Source organism: Astatotilapia calliptera, chromosome 6 (genome assembly GCF_964374335.1).
Source record: "Astatotilapia calliptera chromosome 6, fAstCal68.1, whole genome shotgun sequence".
NCBI classification, from domain to species: domain Eukaryota; kingdom Metazoa; phylum Chordata; class Actinopteri; order Cichliformes; family Cichlidae; genus Astatotilapia; species Astatotilapia calliptera.
In genome coordinates this window covers 18,017,472-18,035,382 of record NC_137427.1, presented here as the reverse complement: position 1 = coordinate 18,035,382, position 17,911 = coordinate 18,017,472, and the positions used below count along the sequence as shown (strand labels likewise).

The 17,911-nt window shown below is 40.9% G+C and overlaps 2 protein-coding genes across 5 annotated transcripts; one reads left to right on the top strand and one right to left on the bottom strand.

The window, feature by feature from the left end:
- Window positions 1-1,146: 1,146 nt before the first annotated feature.
- serhl (serine hydrolase like) lies at window positions 1,147-11,858 on the bottom strand. 2 transcript variants are annotated; one of them, XM_026170696.2, is made up of 12 exons: window positions 11,660-11,858; window positions 10,235-10,378; window positions 9,755-9,868; window positions 7,928-7,969; window positions 7,815-7,834; window positions 7,658-7,732; window positions 5,118-5,224; window positions 4,965-5,044; window positions 4,833-4,867; window positions 4,675-4,751; window positions 4,497-4,584; window positions 1,147-2,976 (listed from the first exon to the last, which is right to left on the bottom strand). In XM_026170696.2, the coding sequence occupies exons 1-12, from the start codon at window positions 11,715-11,717 to the stop codon at window positions 2,833-2,835; spliced, it is 984 nt and encodes a 327-aa protein (XP_026026481.2). In that variant the 5' UTR covers window positions 11,718-11,858; the 3' UTR covers window positions 1,147-2,832. The 2 variants fall into 2 exon arrangements, with proteins under 2 accessions (XP_026026481.2, XP_026026483.2); XM_026170698.2 differs by lacking the exon at window positions 11,660-11,858 and adding an exon at window positions 11,489-11,612.
- On the top strand, window positions 10,750-17,140 carry mb (myoglobin). 3 transcript variants are annotated; one of them, XM_026170700.2, is made up of 4 exons: window positions 10,750-10,899; window positions 15,681-15,766; window positions 16,393-16,612; window positions 16,716-17,140. In XM_026170700.2, exons 2-4 carry the CDS (start codon window positions 15,684-15,686, stop codon window positions 16,854-16,856), a joined length of 444 nt encoding a protein of 147 aa, XP_026026485.1. In that variant the 5' UTR covers window positions 10,750-10,899; window positions 15,681-15,683; the 3' UTR covers window positions 16,857-17,140. The 3 variants fall into 3 exon arrangements, with proteins under 3 accessions (XP_026026485.1, XP_026026484.1, XP_026026486.1); XM_026170699.2 differs by having other exon boundaries at window positions 10,764-10,830; XM_026170701.2 differs by lacking the exon at window positions 10,750-10,899 and adding an exon at window positions 14,868-15,109.
- The last annotated feature ends 771 nt before the right edge of the window (window positions 17,141-17,911 follow it).

Below are 17,911 nucleotides of genomic sequence, written 5' to 3'. Positions count from 1 at the left end.
TAATGCATGTAATTTATCTGAATGGTTAATGAAATGTTCTTTATTTTTGTGTTGAAAGGTTTTTTACCTGCTGCTACCTACCAGCTATCAAACTAGTTGGTCTAAATAAAGTTGAGTGAAATTCAAAGTCTGGTCTTTTTCAAGTGTGGACACCTCACAGTCAGAGGAACACTTGACAGTAAGGCTTTTCATAACTTTTATTCTAGAGTTTATGTGTTTATGTTTATTTTTTTACCATGCTTATTCATAAAGCCTGAAACATTAATTGCCAAAAAATTCTTATTTTTTAATACTGGAGTGTATTTTGAACATAAACACAAAGAAGTTTAATATAAGTTTGCATATGAGTTTTATTTTGTATAATTTTTGCTACATATGACATTTTTGTACAATTCGTTGCTTAAAAACAGTTGTGCACTTTATGTTAGTAGTCCCAGAATCACATTTATCAAATATGATACACTTAAAGGAGTAATGTCTAGATTTCTAAGATATGATTTGCATTAAAATTGGAATAACATTATCTCGTTCTTATTTTGACATTCCTCTTGAATCTTTATTTTAATTGATTTGTAATTTATTCCTCTTAGTTTCTTTTATCTTATTCTGCTTTTATTCTGGGAGGGACTTTATAATGATCCTTTTGAGAAGTGCTTTATAAATAAACTTTACTGTTAATATTATTGTTGTTTTTAAATTTAGAGGCTAAAACAAGACGCCTGGATAATTTGCAACAGCCACAGTGGCCGCCCACGGTTCAACCTATATGGCATCAATCTAATAAAAAAAACAAATTTATGCACCATTAAATTTTAATTATTATAAATACTATATTTTAAGCATTGGTGTCCCTGAAATACTGCAGTAGAATTAAAAAAAAAAAGTACCCACAATCAGGACATAAAGCACCTTGAGGCGACTGCTGTTGCAATTTGGCGCTATATAAATAAAATTGAATTGTATTGAACATTATAGAAAGTTATGAGATATCTACGATAAGACTGTTTTTCCCCTTTTCTTGAGCTTGTTTTAAAATTGATGTTGCCAAGCTCACAAGTGCTTCAACAGCTGTCAGAAAGTCGAAAAACTTTAATTGAACTTTCAAGATTTTATAATTTCATGAAGAACAAAGACACTGTAAGACAGTTGCAATTAATGCCATCAGTTTAATATAAGAAAAAAAAGAGAAAAAAGTGCATCAGGCACAGAAATTGTTTTTATGGAAATTGTTTCTTCAAAATAAAAGCTTTTCAGTACTTGAGATTTACTAAAAAGACACCCTGTACGGAAAATCATAGTTGTTATTCAAGTCACGAGTCGTCCTCTGCTCTCTCTGTGTTGGTACACACTTTCCTCTCCACTGCTTACTTAACCTATGAGATTAAACATGTGGTCGCACATCTGAGAAACTGTGCACTTGCTAAAATATTAATGACACACAGCACACTGGTGAGACTTCTGAGCTGCCACAGTGAATCCCAATCATTCCTCAAAGGCAGCCGGCACGGGGCGATTCAGCTGATGGTGTCACTGGCTCTGCAGGTTGAACTGAAACATGACGTGTAGCACAGCCACATCATTTGCCCATGGTTTTGTTAAAGGCTACTACTGTATTTTAGGATATCACAGCATTAAAAAACAAAAAACAAACAAAAACAAAAACAAAACACCATTCACAACATTCCACAATGTGAGCAGATATTACTTTTCACAGAAACACTGTGATCATCTTAAAAAAAACTGAAACACTTAAGAGGATGAAACGAGCAGTTGTTTAAAGAGTCCAGCACAGTTTGTATATCTTAGCTCTTATGGCCTACGCTAGAGGTTAAAGAACTACCACAAAGCCATACCTGTGCAGCCTCCTCTCTCCTCCAGATGCATTTTAGGAATGAGACATCCTTAAAAACGGCACACTTGAGACAGGATTTCCAGGGAGGACAGAGGAGACGAGAAGTAACACATTAGAGAAACACATACGTGCCCATGCTACAGTATTGCTTGGCCTGTTGGTGCTGTGGACAACTGATATACTTAATCACAGGGAGAACAGTAAAACAATAAGCGATGTTGTTCATATGCTAAAAATGGATTTTAGCCTGTTGCTAGGTGGTTGCTCAACATGCATAATTCAGATTTTGTGGATATAAATAAGAAGTTATGAAATTAAAGCTAATTTTATAAGGTGTTATAGGAATGTAAAGGCTAAAAAGCAGTCATTTGAGCCTCTTGCTAGGTGGTTGCTAGGCAATACCAGGACCTAATAATACCTGACATAGATGAGAACCTTCAGAGGCCTTCAAGATGTACCTTTGTGCCAAGTTTGGTGGCTCAAGTGATTGTGTGGGAGGAATTCACAGATAATGACAAACCCCTTCATCCAGTTTCACCTGTGTGACTTTAATATGGCCACAGACTATTGCTGTGCTTGGGACAATTATCAAGCTATGGAATAGTTTAATAATAGTTTAAGTTTGAGAGCTCCAATGTGGTATAATGTGTTTGAAACTGCCTCTGCTTGGAGTATGTGGTGCATGCTCCAGGCAGCGCAATAGAAGAACTCAAACCTCTGATGCCCTCATGTTAGTGAGTGCAGATCCTGAGGCAGAAAGCCTGAGTTAACAGACAGAGATGGCAGTGATGGCAAAATTTTGTTTTCTCATTTAAACAGCATCACTACCTTTTAAAAGGCTTTAAATAATTAATGAGTCCACTAAGACGACCAGCCGAGTGAGTTTTAAGCACCAAAATTAAACCTGTGTAAATAGTACAGTACAAATACAGGATTAGCAGTAGAGTCAGTGTGACGTGACTCGAGGAGTAACTGGTCTGTTATAACTTAGAGGTCTGGCCATTAGTTGGTGTAGCAGAGCGTGAGAGGACTTTGGTCTGCAGGAAGTCAGACACAACTGGAGCGACGATGTCAGGCTTATTCAGGTGGATGTGATGATCACCTGGAACAGTCACCACGGATTGCTGAAAACACAGATGAGACCAGTCACGATGGTGAATAAAGCAGGCTTTCAACATGGAATAAAGGACTTTCCGGCCACTTGAGCCGCAGACTGCGAAGCACAGAAAGATCTGCCCAGCAGGGGGCGAGTTCTCTGATCGCAAAAACTGACCCTAGTTCTCTTTTTATTTCTGAAATCACTAAACATTTTCATGGTGAGTTTAAGGTCTCAATCACACAAGTAAAGAATTTAACATGGAAACCAATGACATAATGGCTACATCCATCTTTTTATGCAGTTTAGGTCATGAACTTAGACTAAATCTGAAAAGTCTTTCAAGGTTAGTTTAGTTCGTAGACATTTATTTATGCACAGCTCTCCTTAGATCACATTACAGTCGGGCTGACGTCTGGACTTTGACTGGCCGATTGCAACAACTTGATTCTTTTCTTCTTCCGTCATTCTGTTTTCTGCTGTGCTTGGGATGATTGTCCCGTTTCATGGTATTATTTTAGCCAAGCTTTAACTGTTTGACAGATTGCCTCGTATCCGACTCCAGAATTCTCTAGTATACAGAGAAGTTTGCGGTTGACTCAATGACTGCGAGGTGCTTGGGACCTGTGACTGCAAAACAAGCCCAAATCATTACTCTTCCTCCTCCGTGCTTCACTGTTGGTATGAAACATTTGTGCTGGTGTGCTGTGTTTAGCGTTGTGGTCAAACATCTCCATGTTAGTTCCGGAAGTCATGTGATTTGTTCAGCACCTCTGCAAACCTAAAATGTGCTGCCATATTCTTTTTACCGAGAAGAGGTATCCATACTTGTTCAGTCTTTTTCTCTTATTGTGCCATCACGAAGTTTAACATTGAACATGCTAACTAAGTCCGAGATGCATTGAAGCATTGTGTTAACACACTTGTTCCAGCTTCTGATTCTATAGAGTTAATCACAGTTACTGATTATCAATTAATCAAGTGCACTACATTAGCAGCACTTGACTGCTACTTACCCTCATGGCTGCTATGAAAAGCCATTTTAAATGACTGTGTGTTAAACTTGTAAACATGAAGTCCTCCATGTTTACAGCAGCATCGCAAGTCATTTGGAATATTTTTGGGCGCTTAATGAATGCAAGTCCTACGTTCGCTCTCACATCTCTACTTTAATCTCTACAAACACCTGAGGGAAAGAGCTGAATGCTCCACTGTGCTCACCACATGCCACGCTTATCTTTTGTTTCTCAGTGAAAATCTGACTGGGAAAGAAACCCACTCAGTGGAGACGATTGGTGGAAACGCATCCTCTGCTCTCCCTCATCAGCAGCACTTGACCAAGTTCCTGTATGTAGGTCAGTGTTGAGATTCACAGCTATATAAATTTCTGCTGCTCCTGAGACACTGAGCTCATACTGCACTGCTACTCTAGCATCCGTGCAGCTGTCTGTCTGCTAGGAACAATTATGCGCAGGCTTAACGGCTAAAAATAAACACGGGGATGCAAACATACCTGCTTTCCACAAACAGACTGTTAGGTGCACTCACATTTTTGTCCCTGTAGGCCTGAAGAAGTGCTGATGTAAATTTTTTTTGCTCGTCTTCAGCAAATATTTTGTCCAAGCCACTTTCTGCTCTGTAAAGACAAAAAAAATTTGCAAATCTATTTTGTCTCTTATTTTTTTCCACAAGCAATAAGAGAACGAGAGGCAGGAGACCATCTTACAGAACAACTAGGACAGAGGCCGTGATCCTCGAATGCAGCTCCAGACTCTGCTCCAAACTGATGCGTGCTATGTTTTTCTGAAATTGAGAAACATTGTGCACATTTATACCATCTGCTGCAAATGACAGCTTGGGTAGAAGTGATCAGGGGAAACCTACCAGATTAACACGAAAGTCTCTGGAGAACACAACTCCTGCAAGGGAAAGAGAAGTTACACTTTAAACATAAGGGGAAAAAGAAATAGAGATGAGTCTTGAGAGAAGGTAAACGAGAGGAAGATAAACACGCACCTCCCTCAACCTGAACCAGACCTCGCTCCAGAAGGATTTTCGCAGAGCGTTCAGAAAGAGTTTGGTTTACAGACATCAACCTGAAGGTTGCAAAAACAAAGTTAGCGCATGAGTGAACTCCTTTAAAACTGCCGATAAGGGAAGGCGCTTTACCTTTCTACTGCCTTCTCGTAAGTGTACACTCTCTTCTTCTCCTCCATCGTTTTTTCAAACAGAAGCATCTCTTCGAACCCCTGCCTGATCACTTTGGGCATTTCCTTCTGCGAGGGAGCAGAGATAAATAAGGACAGCAACTGAAAACGACTCACAAGGGTGAATTGTACAGGAATAATATAGAGACATGCAACATGCAATAATATAATGTAAAGCCTTAGCCTAGGCCTAAAGGTCAAAATCGCGCCAGACTCAATTACACTGGTGGCCGCAAGTGTTTCTTAAATGCAACGCCTTTCAAAATGTCAAACCGCCTACAGCATTTTTCATTTTCTCACAATCCAGACTTCATCAGACACTGTCACAAAGTCATGAAGCCCTGAAGTGTAAATCAAACTATAATTAGCTAGAGGTCACCAGAGAGGTGTTTCTCTCTGAGGGGGGCTTCTCGTCACTGCAAATTATATGCTCTCAAAAACCGAGCACCTCCTCTACTTTTCACCTACACCTCAACGTGTTCAGGAGAAAAACTTAATTTAGATGAAGTTGCTAGACAACAGCAGCCTTTTTGCATACTATAAAAGAAGCTGTCACATTAAAGTTCATCAAAAATAAATAAATAAATAAATAAATAAATAGTTGTCCACTTTTGAAAGCGGCACCCAGGTCATCTTTCTGTTTGCTGGAAAAGAAACATTGGAGTAAATCAAACAGCTCTTATTTCACACATAACATCCCTTTTTAAGCTGCCTGTAACTAAGAAGTTTGTTCTTGTTCTACACAGAAGACTGGAAAATTTAAATAATAGCAGGCTGGATGAGATAATACAAACACAGTGAGAGGCCTAACAATGCTTAAAAATCACACTTCACTCAGGAAGAAGTAATTGGAGACACGTCAGCGTTATAATTTCCCCCTTCATGGGTTCACATGATGCACAAGAGGGTGTAAATGAACCGCTGATGGGAATTGTATTTATGGTGACAAACAGTGCTGCGGAAAAGTCTTGCAATACCCTTTATTTCTTTACATTTTGTTTCCAAGGAGCCAGATTTTCTTATAATGCTTTAAAGTGGTCTTGAAAAGCAGTTCTCCTGACTCCAAATTACACAAGAACTGGAAAAATCAGTATGTAGCGATGAATTAGAGAATTCAGTATTTTTGGTTCCAGTTTGTGTCAGTATAAGCAGAGGAGGAACAACACTGACTATCTAGGCCAGGGGTGGGCAATCCCGGTCCACGAGGGCCGGTGTCTCTGCAGGTTTTAGATCTCACCTTGGGTCAACACACCTGAATCACATGATTAGTTCATTACCAGGCCTCTGGAGAACTTCAAGACATGTTGAGGAGCTAATTTAGCCATTTAAATCAGCTGCGTTGGTTCGAGGACACATCTAAAACCTGCAGGGACACCGGCCCTCGTGGCCTGAGATTGCCCACCCCTGCTCTAGGCTGTCTAGAGCCATCTGCAAAACACAGTGGAGGCTCTGCCCTGGTTTGAAGCTGCATTTCATCTGGTGGTGTTGGAGATCTTATCAAATTGATGGAATTATAAAAACATATGGTCAGATTTTGATCCACCCCATCTGACTGGTAACAGTTTCATTTTTCAGTATGACAATGCTTCCAAACACACCGTCAATGCAGTAAAGTGAAATGACGGGCGACTCAAGACTTTTGCACGACACTGTATTGCTACTTTAACGATAACATTATTGAAGTCACGCAGGCTTCCCAATCACATTTGAACCAAAGCTTCCACAGGTTGTGCAGAAAAGGTTTGATCATTTTTCTGATATGTAGTTTTACTTAACTAGAATAATCTACAGAGCCAGGTCTGCCTTGATGCCCCAAGAGCAACCCACATTTCATGAGGATTGGAAATCAATTATTATGGAGCATTTCTAGAAGAAGCAGGAAAGAAAATCATGGTGGACAGAACAGACTTTTTCCCCCCCACAGCAGACATCTCGTTTTGGGGAGAAATAATCATTGATAACCAGTGTACCAGTGATGGCTGCACTACTGCATTTTTTGGATGCTGGTTAGCCATCATGGCTCTCTGGGACACCTGCTAGAACCGTAACACCGCTACACCTGCTCTCCCCCCACTGAGCTGCTAGTGGCCTGCACTGGCAAAAGCACACCAGAGGACAGGCCAATATTTCAAGCCATATTATTTGTGGAAAACAGTAAATCATACGCAGCTACTGTTCAGTTGCATACTAAAACAATGCCACAGTGGCCCCAGGCTCGACTCACAAATTCACTTAGGGTGAGGTAAGACATGAAAAGTGAGCATTCAACTACTTCAGTCTGGCATGTATATCCAACACCTTTACCCTAACCCTTTTCTAACTTATTCTAATTCTTTCAATGTGCCACTACATAGGTTGGGATGGTGGTGGGGGGTGTACAGGGTTAACCGTATACTGGGTGAGTCAGAGAATGTGTGGGTATCATCTGTTTCTGTATTGTTGAATAATGTTTCCTATGAAAACAGATGTGGAGTAACAAAGGAAAAAAAAAGAAACAAGTACCTGGTCTGTAGGTAAAAATCCGTAGGAGTCCAGCAGCACAACGGCATCCACCATCTCCGGATACAGAGCGCTGAACTGCAGAAGACGCCACATGGACAATGATGCCACCCAATAAAGCACAGCACTCTCAAATGTGTCTTAATCGTAAGTCACCTACCATTCCTGCAACGTTACCACCTGAAATACAAAGAGGTGGACAGAGAAATAAAATAAACGTGCACTTTTAAACATACGTTTTAAAGCTTGAATTCTTTATACAGCTGCACTCACCCATGCTGTGGCCTATAATGGAGAATTTGCTCCACTGCAGAGCTGTGGGAGTAATTTCACACATCATCAACCAGGTTCAGTATCTCATCACAGAACACAGACCATTTTTAGCTCAAAGAAATCCTCACTGCTGTGATTCAGCTGTCAGGAAGATGCATGGCAGCTCTGGCAATATGCTCGAAATTAATAACATTCATTAAAGGGCCTTTTTTTCTAGATCCATAAACTGCATATTAAATTATGTCAAATGTATATTCATATTAAAATCATCTCATTTTCAACTGCAGTGTATGCTCTACCTCAGAGGTCAGAGTTTGCCCACTTTTAAAAAAAACAACAAAACTGTCAAAGCTCACAAAGCATCCTGTGAAAAAGCCACAGATGCTTTTATATTCATATATTTTACATTCCCTCTGATCCACAGTGAAGGCTGAGTATTATGACACTGTTACGGATGATGCGGCAACTCATCACTGCCTATGAGCACAGCGTGAGTGGGTGAAACTTCAACAGTGGGGCTGCTTCAGTCCTCTGTGACGGGCCGTAGCTGTGATCGTGACTGCAGGATGGCTAAGCTTTGGCGTAACACCCGCATCAGGTAGTTGGTGGTACTCCAAGTATAGATAAATATGTTACAGGCGCATTTATCTACACACCAAGCCACCCAAACTGTGCTCAGTTTGGGTGAAGCCACATTAGGTGATCACCGCATGTACATTTGATTAAACTAGGAGGAGTAGCCAAGACTTGTAAAGAAATGATAGGTCAGTTAACACAAGACAGCTCTTTCATACACTGTGCCTTTTTTATGGAAATGGTTCAAACTGGCTTGCATCATGTCAAACATGTTGATGGAAAACAGCATCTTCTGTTCCACATGGGTGGCCTTTAAGCCTTTTGTTTTATACTGTAATAAAAATATTGTAAATTTACCACAAACATCCCACTGTGTGTTTTGATTATGTGTCTCATATAACCAAAAAACACAGTGAATCATCCTTCAGCCACAGCAGCCCCCGGCTCTAGAACGGTCCGAGTCCAGGATGTGATTTCAGCACACATCATCTACTGGCCTTCATTTACATTTTCAGCTTTTTATCCTTTGCTCTTCAAACCTCACTGTTTTCCTCCTAATTCGAAAGCTTTGCCAAGATTTTTACAGATTTTTAGAGTTTCATTGTTAAACTTTTTTTCCAAAACACAATTTTTTGTTCGGGGCTACAAGCCTGCTTCAAGTGCAAACTAAAACAATAATTATTTACATTTAAATTAACAATAACTATAACTAAAGTTTGCAGTAGTTCCCAGTTATACTGCAGCCATGCTGCCTCCCGAACACCTGCGGTGTATTTATTACATACCTGTCATCACAGGCTCAGGCTTAATGCTAGCTCATGTTAACAGGACCAGTGAAGGATAGTTACCGTGCAGTCATGAATACATAAATAGCATCATAGCCTGAGCATTAGACACATCCGCATCTTCAGCCAGCAGCTGTGCTGGCTGCAGGAGCTGTATACTGCTGCAGCTTGCCTTTGAGAGCAGTAACGAGCAATAAATATGTCATGTTAGCTGTCACAACATTTCTCACAGAGTTTCTCTCAACCTAATGGACCAAAGCGACTCCCATGGATATGAGGGAAAGCAACTAAGTGTAGAGTTAAAGACCTCTTAGGATTATAAAATGTGGGGTGCAGAAGTTTATGGAAGGATAACATGTAAGTTTCAGCCAAAACTCGATGATCACAAACTGCAATCCTGGAACAAACACTGATATCTCTGATGGGATTTAAAGGCTTAACTGCAAGTGTCCTCGAACTCACACACCATCAACGACTCTGCGTACATCCATCACGTAGGAAGGAAAGGCGTGCAGAACTCCAGGAGGACGGTGCGACGAGCGACCGTGACCTGCCAGGTCCATTGCCACATATCGACACTCTGAGTGGAGACACAGGGAGAAGGCAAACTAAAAATTGCTTTCAGGTTAATAAGGACACAAAGCTAGGAAAACGCTCCTAATCCGTCAGCTACAATTGTAAAATCTGGGTAAAGTGCTGTGGTAATTATGTCATCCTCAGATCCAGTCTTTTTGGATGGGATGCAGCTGTTCCAGCAGCTGAGCGGCAGCACCTGTTTGCACAAGCTGTACACTCAAATTAACCGAACGCCACACACCTGAGTGAGCTGAGCAGCAGAATCCGCTGATTTTAAGAATTATTGTCCATGGGGTTCAATTTTTGGCACTGAGGTTTCTACAGTGGGAGCCACTGGAGATGGTCAATGTGCATTGTACAAAACACTCACCTTTTGGCAGAAGGGGAACAAGCGTGTTGAATGAACCGCAGTTGTCAGCCCAGCCATGCAGGCACAGCACAGGATGTCCGTGGTCAGGACCCCAGACTTTACCTCGGATCTCCCCCCACGGGACTGCCACAGAGAGCTCTGAAACTGGACACAGCGCACTCTGGTTTAACAAGACTTGCGACATCTGTCTGGTTTAGTTTCTGATCATGTGACCAACTGTATGTATTAGTTGATGTAAAGGAACAATCATTTAAAAAAAACAAAAAACTTTCCCTGGTGGTCATGTGGGTGAAATATGTCTCCTCACGCCCTAACTCCCCTTTGTTTGGAGGCGGGGCTTGGCTTTGTGGGCACAGCTTTTGTTTGACTAATTGCAGATACCTGTGTCTCACTTGCTCAATTAACCGAACAGGAATAAAAGCCGTGCTCAGCTCATTGGTACCTGTCTTGAAGGAAGGTGAGAGCTTCTTTACTGATTCAGAAATAGTTTGTTTTCTTTCTTTGGTTAATACTTTTAACACATTTTTCAATTATGTGACTCTTTAATGTGTCTCTCTCTGTGTTTTCAGGAAACTTAAATGCCAACCTTACCACAGGTAGGAGTGACTTGACTAAATTCTGGATCCATAAAACTTTGGGAAAGTTCTCAATGAGCACCAAGTAAAGTAAGCCAAAACCTGCGCATTTGCCTTTTTATCTCTGCAAGTTTATTACTTTTCTTTAAACTTAATATGGGGTCGGAGCCCTGTTCAGCTGCGTGTCTACACTAGGTCACATTTTTAGAAAACTGTGCAAAGCTGGCAATATGTCTTCAACATGCCACTGAAAGTGGCAGGGATGTCAAACTTCAGTTAATGGGCCACAAATGATTTAATCTGCTCTAAAATCTCAATACAGCAAGTTAAATATTCATAATCTAGTTATAAAATGGGTAACAGCTTGACTTTTTTTTCTTTTGCCTCTTAATAGTATCCTTTAAAACACCTTGTCCAAGTCCCAACTTTAACTTCGCATACAGTAACTATGTAGTAATGCTGGCCTCGCCTCACTAGGAGGAGCTGAACATCTTACTGAAACTAAAGCTATTTGACTTTTTGGCAGTTTTCAGACTAGCAAAGCTAGCCAGTGAGCCGGACTGGACCCTTCAGTGGGCTGGTGCTGGACCCCAGGCCTCATGTTTGACACGCTATTCCTACAGTTAACAATACTTTAAAATCACAAGTTCAATCGGGCAATAACCTTTGCCCCACAAACCTGTTGGCTGTCCAGATATTTTTGTTAAGTCTGTGAATGACATTTTCGCTCATATCGGCGCTGTAAGACTGCGAATGTGCTTTAATTGTAGACGAAGTCGCTACTTTGCAAACACTATTTCTTTCCCCCACTTCGGACTGCTTTAAAACGAGCACGAGCCTTGCCGGTTACCTGCTTGTTTCATTGTGCTGGATGTCACGTGTCTGACGCCTTTCAAAGCCTGCATCATCTTTGCGCCTGAAAACACTGCAAATAAAACCTGACTGACAACTTCTTTTTTTTTTCCTTAAACGTTTAAACTGCTTCAACCTACTTCGGGTTCTTTGACACTCACTGCTGTCTTCCGGGTGTTGGACCGCACGCGAAATTCTATTGGCTAGACACTTATTGAAGCCATAGTGTAAACCAATCACAGTTTAGAAGAGGAGGGACTTGTCGTTTGCCTCCCCAATGTTATGTGAAAAAGTCCAGCAGAGGGCCCCTGGTGGAATTCAGTGAGATTTAATCACAACTGGATTTTAGATGTCGAATGCACTCCCTAATTTCTATCAACATTAGCCCAGTAGTGACTAATAATGAATCCCTTCGTGTGTGTGTGGCCATTTACCAGCATTTTCCAAGAGGAAATGCCAAAGGAAAAGTGGGATGGGACAGGTCAGCCCAGTCAATGCACCAACTTTCAGCAGTGTAGGAGAGGTTAAAGATGTGTTATAGGACACTAAATTTAAAAATAGATGTGATCTGAAACTGATTTCCACTGGGAATGGAGGGGTGGAAGGTCTGTCTTCACTCTGACTTCATTTGTCCCTCTTCACCCTGTGGTGCTGTTGCTAAAGTCCACCTGTCTATTCAAATTTCCCCGAGGTCACTAATGGGCAGCAAGTGCTTGGTAGGGCATTTGTCTGGTCTTGCTCCTCACTCTAAATGCAGGCTGTATCTATACTGTTTTGGTGCCACACTAGTCTTGCACACTTAAGTGTGCATTCATGCTGCAGCGGATAGTAGGCGAGTGTTCCATGCTGGAAAAATGCAGTACTTGACTTCAGCTTCATGCTCTTTTCCTAATGCTGCTTTCAACTAGACTTCAGAACTGTGCAGTATGAATGAAGACTCACGAAAGAAGGCCTTCTAATATGTCTAGTTCAACACTGATACTCAATTATAGCAATTGCAAACACGCAAACTTCTCCCAGGAAACTGGTCAGGTTAATATTATATAGTTGACACTGAATTAGTTTGTAATTTTAACAAATGAAGGCGGCAGCAGATCGCAGCCTACCCCCCCCAAGTCATTAACTGTATTTGACCTCGGATCAGATGTGTCACCTGATTCCAAATTATGTTCAAATGCATCAAAGCTGGACTGTGCAGCATCTGTGTACACACTTTCCATTTGCTTGAGAGGCAAGATGATTCCATTGTGAACATCAACACGGTGCACTTTAGCAGTTATGTGGGGGGGATGCAATTTGCCTGCAAACCTAAAACATTTACAAGGTTTGACTACTGTCCTATAGTAACTAAATGACTGCTATTGGCAGTAAAGGTCAAAATATTGACTAGGGTTTTAGTTAAGATGAGCTATAATGGGAGTGTTGTATATGACTTTGTTACCGATGTGTGCATGTCGGCATCATTGCAGTGCCTTAGCCTGGACATTTCGCTTTGCATTTTTCTTACTGGTTGCATTTGAATAATTCTGCCGTGCAGCTACCTGTGCAATGGCGTAGTAATAAATTGAAGCATGTGGGCAGCGCAGGGGCTCAGGTTTCAGGTTGGAGGGAATACCAAACAATCAGTCCTCAGTAACGGAATCTGATACATTTCAAATCGGCTGAGACTGGAATCAAAAGAAACAGAGGTTTCATTGTTCAGTGTGTACCCTTTTGAAAACTGAATAATTAGGACTCGGGCAGAAGTAAACGTGCTGAGAAAATGTGATTCGCCAACACAAACTGACCCAAAACTCGAACCAGCTATACAATCCAAATGTATCTCATGGAAATGTAAAGTAGTTTTATTGGTCACCAGAGGGGCTTTCCTGATAATTAGTCATGAGTGTGTTTGTACATTAATTTATCTTACGCACATGGTAAATGATTTTTATACAAAACATTACAGCAGGTTTGTACTGAACAATTAAGCTGCTGGTGTCTTACATAACCTTGACTTCCTGGGTTGGTGTGTATTCTTGAGTTGGTGAGTGTGTCTCTGCACATATATTCTCCTGATGGAATTTCAATCACACATTTTGTACATGTGGTTGCGGGTGTTATCTGGATTTTTATAGCATCTAATTCCCTGATTACATTCACAGTGCATCAGATCTTGCATACAGTCATGACCACAACTAATCTTGGCTGTTGGATATAAAGATTCCTGTATTTCCACCAACATGGCTGATAATCTGATCTTAACTGTGTTGAAATGTTGCTATTTAAGAGTGAAATTATAAATTGATTAGCAATAAAAATATGACATGGTGCGCAGCTGTTTTTGCACATAAAATTATGCAAGGTACTGGGAAAACTGTCAGGCTTCTGACTACTTCCTCCCATTAGAGGGTTTTCTAGATTATGATTAATCTAGAAAACCCTCTAAGTGTCTGTCCTCCCCACCACTGAAACTCAGGTGGTAGAAATCATAGTAATGCGTGTAGAAGTGTCCTTAAGTGTAGCATGGAAGAAAAGGGCACAGACTATTGTAAGCTGACTGGAGCGTGTTGTGTTTTTACTGCAGGGTATTTCTAGTAAACTAAAATCACTGGCTAGACTCAAGAAAATCAAGACTGAAAAAATTCTGACATTTTAATACTCTTGGGAGGAATTTGATCAAATTTATTACAATTGAAACCCACTATCTGAATCTAAAGTCAAAATTAGGAAATTAATCTAGAAAAGTTTGATCAAAGCAGGAAAAGATCCTGAAGTATAGCGTGTGTTCTGCCTTCACATTATATCCATTGTGAAGCTTAGAATCAATGACATTTTGATGCGATTAGTTTGAATTGCTCTAGTTGAGCAGAATTACTGTATCTCTGCAGGTTTTACTGCAGAACTATTTGAGTAGCTAATGACAAACTGATAAGTGAAAGTACTGGATGAAGTTTTAGTGCAGGGATTGCTGTGAAATTCACCTGCTGTCTAATGTGAGTAGGCTGCTCTAAAATCACAAATGGAAAATTGCTTTAAGATGCTAGATTTGCAGCTTGGAAAGGTAAAACTAAATTCTCAACTAGAGCCCTATTTTTGTATGTAGTTATTTTTGTTGTGTGTGTGTGGATTTTTTTTTTTTTTTTTTTTTTTTTTTTCCCCCTCCCTCAAATGACCTACTTTACTCACTCTACCTGGGCTACTTGATGGCTCGGCCACAAAACACACCAAAGATGCCCCAAGTGGCTAAGTCACCTGGAATTAAGTTTCCAGGTAGACGTTGGAGGCATTGGGAACATTTGGGAGACGTGCAGTAAGAGGCAGCCTCACAGAGCTGGAGGGAGGGGGGGGGGGAAACAAACTTGGTGACAGCACAGAGGGAGGGAGTATAAAAGGTCAGCTCTGGGGGGGTTTAGTCAGGACAAGAGGAATTTGGTGTAACTACACAGGATATATTACAAGCTTGCAGGTAAGGCAATGGATTCTGCAATAATAGAATTAATTAAACAATATATATCATGACTTGGGAGTTAAACATTTCAGGGGTAAAATTAATCTTAAACTTTTTTTTTTCTTTCAGGATGTTTGGGAATCTGAGTTCAGTTAAAGGGGGAAATGTAAAATGTCAACACTGCTAAATTAAAAGCTATCTTAATAAACTAGCGTAAGCAGAACAAAGGAAATGCATGACTGATTAGTGCACTGTGGGATAATCTGTAAGAACTTCACTCTGTTTACATATCTCGCAGCGTTCTCATGACCTCAAATGCATTAAAACTAAAAGTGAATCTGATTTCACTTCAAATAAACTATTTAAAGCTATACTGAGGTTGCCAGTCAGACTCCCTGAGTTCATCTGAGGTAATATATCCATCTTTCACAAGTTGCCCTTGACTGATATTGTTGTTGGTTCTCAGCCATTAACTCAAACAGAAGTGCAGTACAGGATAACTGCATCTGTAACTGACAAGCTTCATATAATCAGGCAACTTTTTTTTTTTTTTTTTTTTTTCTTTCACTCTCTCCCCTCATCTTCTCAGATCATGGGGGACTTTGACGCAGTTCTGAAGTACTGGGGACCAGTGGAAGCAGACTACACTGGCTATGGGAGCCTGGTTTTGAACCGGTCAGTGACTCTGGAAAGAAAAATAAGATTGTACTCATTGTAGGTCTCATTACTCAGACCTGTGGCCAGGAGTTTAAAAATTCATCTCCTCCAGTGCAGTTTAAGAATAGAATTCATGTGTTATTTATGCCACCACCTGTCTAATTGCACACTTGGCAACCACTGCCACATCACTAACTTTTATGATGCCTAAATCTGTGTTTGTTTAAAACACGGAGATATTAAATCTTTGTCTTAAGGTCATGGTTGATGTTTGACTCGGTTATATTCAGTTGCTTAGATTTCCTCCCCCCTTCTAATTTGTGTTAATGGACAAGAGGGGAAAAACGCCATTAACTGATCTAATTTAATTTCCAAACTTCCGCCAGTGCCAACACAAACATGAGCATATTGAGGATCATAATGGCGGCACAGAGCTATTCTACTGAAGGAGATGGGATGGGCCTTATCAAAGCGGTCCCATGTGTTTGTATCCAGTCTTATCACAGCCAGGAATAAACATTTTGTGCATAAGAGTGATGTAATCAAAGTAGGATAAATTATGGCGTCTACACTGCCACCCTAAATGGCTAAAATGCAAACCATGATCTGTGTGGTATGACCCTGCTGCTCTATTTCCTCTTCAGTTTATTCACGGAGCACCCGGAGACCCAGAAGCTGTTCCCCAAATTTGTCGGCATCCCTCAGGGTGAGCTGGCCAGTAGCTCTGCTGTTGCTGACCATGGAGCCACCGTGCTAAAGAAACTGGGCGAACTGCTGAAGGCCAAAGGCAACCATGCTGCCATTCTCAAACCTCTGGCCAACAGCCATGCAACAAAGCACAAGATCCCCATTAACAACTTCAAGGTGAGCTTAGTGTGCAAGAGGACAAAGTTTACTGTAGCTCCATCACCTCATGCTTGCTGTTAAACTGAGCTTGACTGAAGTAAATGAATTTTTCTCCTTCCAGCTGATCTCTGAGGTCATCGTTAAAGTCTTTGCAGAGAAGGCTGGACTCGATGCCGCTGGACAACAGGGCCTGAGGAACGTGATGAGCAAGGTCATCGCTGACCTTGAGGTCAGCTACAAAGAGCTGGGCTTCACAGGCTGAGACTGACTTACTACTCTTCCATACATAGCTGAAGACATGAAAAATATCCACATGCAAATGATTTATAGGGAAATTGAAAGCCTCAGTAATCTGTCTGTTACACTTTCTGGAATCAGTTTGATTCAGAGTTGCTTGGTTTACTGTATTCAACTGCTTTACACTTCTAGTGTCACTCAGAAATTAACAGCTTTGTGTTTCAGCTAAATAAAATTCTTGATCTGCATTCTTGAACTTGGAAACGCATAATGCTGAAATCACTCGTAACAATAAAACTCTCTGCACTACTTTGTCCATTGAAGTTCTGTTTGGTTTTTTTTTTTTTTCCTCATTCTACACATTTGAATATGCATTGTCCTGACACGTTATAGTTAAACTTGATAGTGGCTGCTGACTGATCTGAAAGTCAACTGAGGACATTTGTCAGACTGTCTTGATAAGCAAGTAAAGAGTGAAACCCTTGGTGTTGGCATGCGTGCCCGTGGTCTCAAAGACACTCAAAAAAACCCTCAAATTGCTCAGTATTGTTGGACTCTCACGCAGGGTATTATCTTTCAGACTCACTTTCCACTCTTGGTCACATTCATCCTGTGAACAGGATGAGACAAAGACTTTAGCAGTCCCTCTCACAGGGAGCTATTAGGACCTATCACCTGATCAGTGGACGTTACAAGAAGCAGAGTCCGTCACATGAGCAGCTTTGGGACCTCCATTACTTCAACTTCCTGTGAGGCTGTTTTCAAGAGATAATACTCTTTTCTCCCCGTCCCTGTGTTCAATGTTATCCTTGCTGCTCAGGGGAGGGGGGAGTAACCCTGAGCTCTTCTCACTCTTTACAAATTTGGAGCCCCCTCATCACCTGTTTCTTGGTTGTTTCCAGTAGAAAAAATCTAACATATGAAAGCAATGAGTTTTTCACAGGAAAAAGGCAAAATCAAATGATGCAGTGAATATTTTACAACCGGTAAATTCAAAAAAACATAGCATCTGGTTTTTGAGGCACTGCAGAGGTTTTGAGAACAGACTGATAACCTGATTAAAGTGTTGTTGCCATAGAA

What these genes read in the sequence shown, in the direction of transcription:
- serhl (XM_026170696.2), bottom strand. Translation starts at nt 11,717, where the DNA reads ATGATGCAGGCTTTGAAAGGCGTCAGACACGTGACATCCAGCACAATG. An exon ending in TGTTCCCCTTCTGCCAAAAG is followed by an intron (nt 9,869 to 10,234) that starts GTGAGTGTTTTG and finishes GTCTCCACTCAG; the next exon opens with AGTGTCGATATGTGGCAATG. An exon ending in GAGACTTTCGTGTTAATCTG is followed by an intron (nt 4,752 to 4,832) that starts GTAGGTTTCCCC and finishes TCTCAATTTCAG; the next exon opens with AAAAACATAGCACGCATCAG.
- mb (XM_026170699.2), top strand. An exon ending in GGGAGCCTGGTTTTGAACCG is followed by an intron (nt 15,767 to 16,392) that starts GTCAGTGACTCT and finishes TTTCCTCTTCAG; the next exon opens with TTTATTCACGGAGCACCCGG. An exon ending in TCCCCATTAACAACTTCAAG is followed by an intron (nt 16,613 to 16,715) that starts GTGAGCTTAGTG and finishes TTCTCCTTCCAG; the next exon opens with CTGATCTCTGAGGTCATCGT.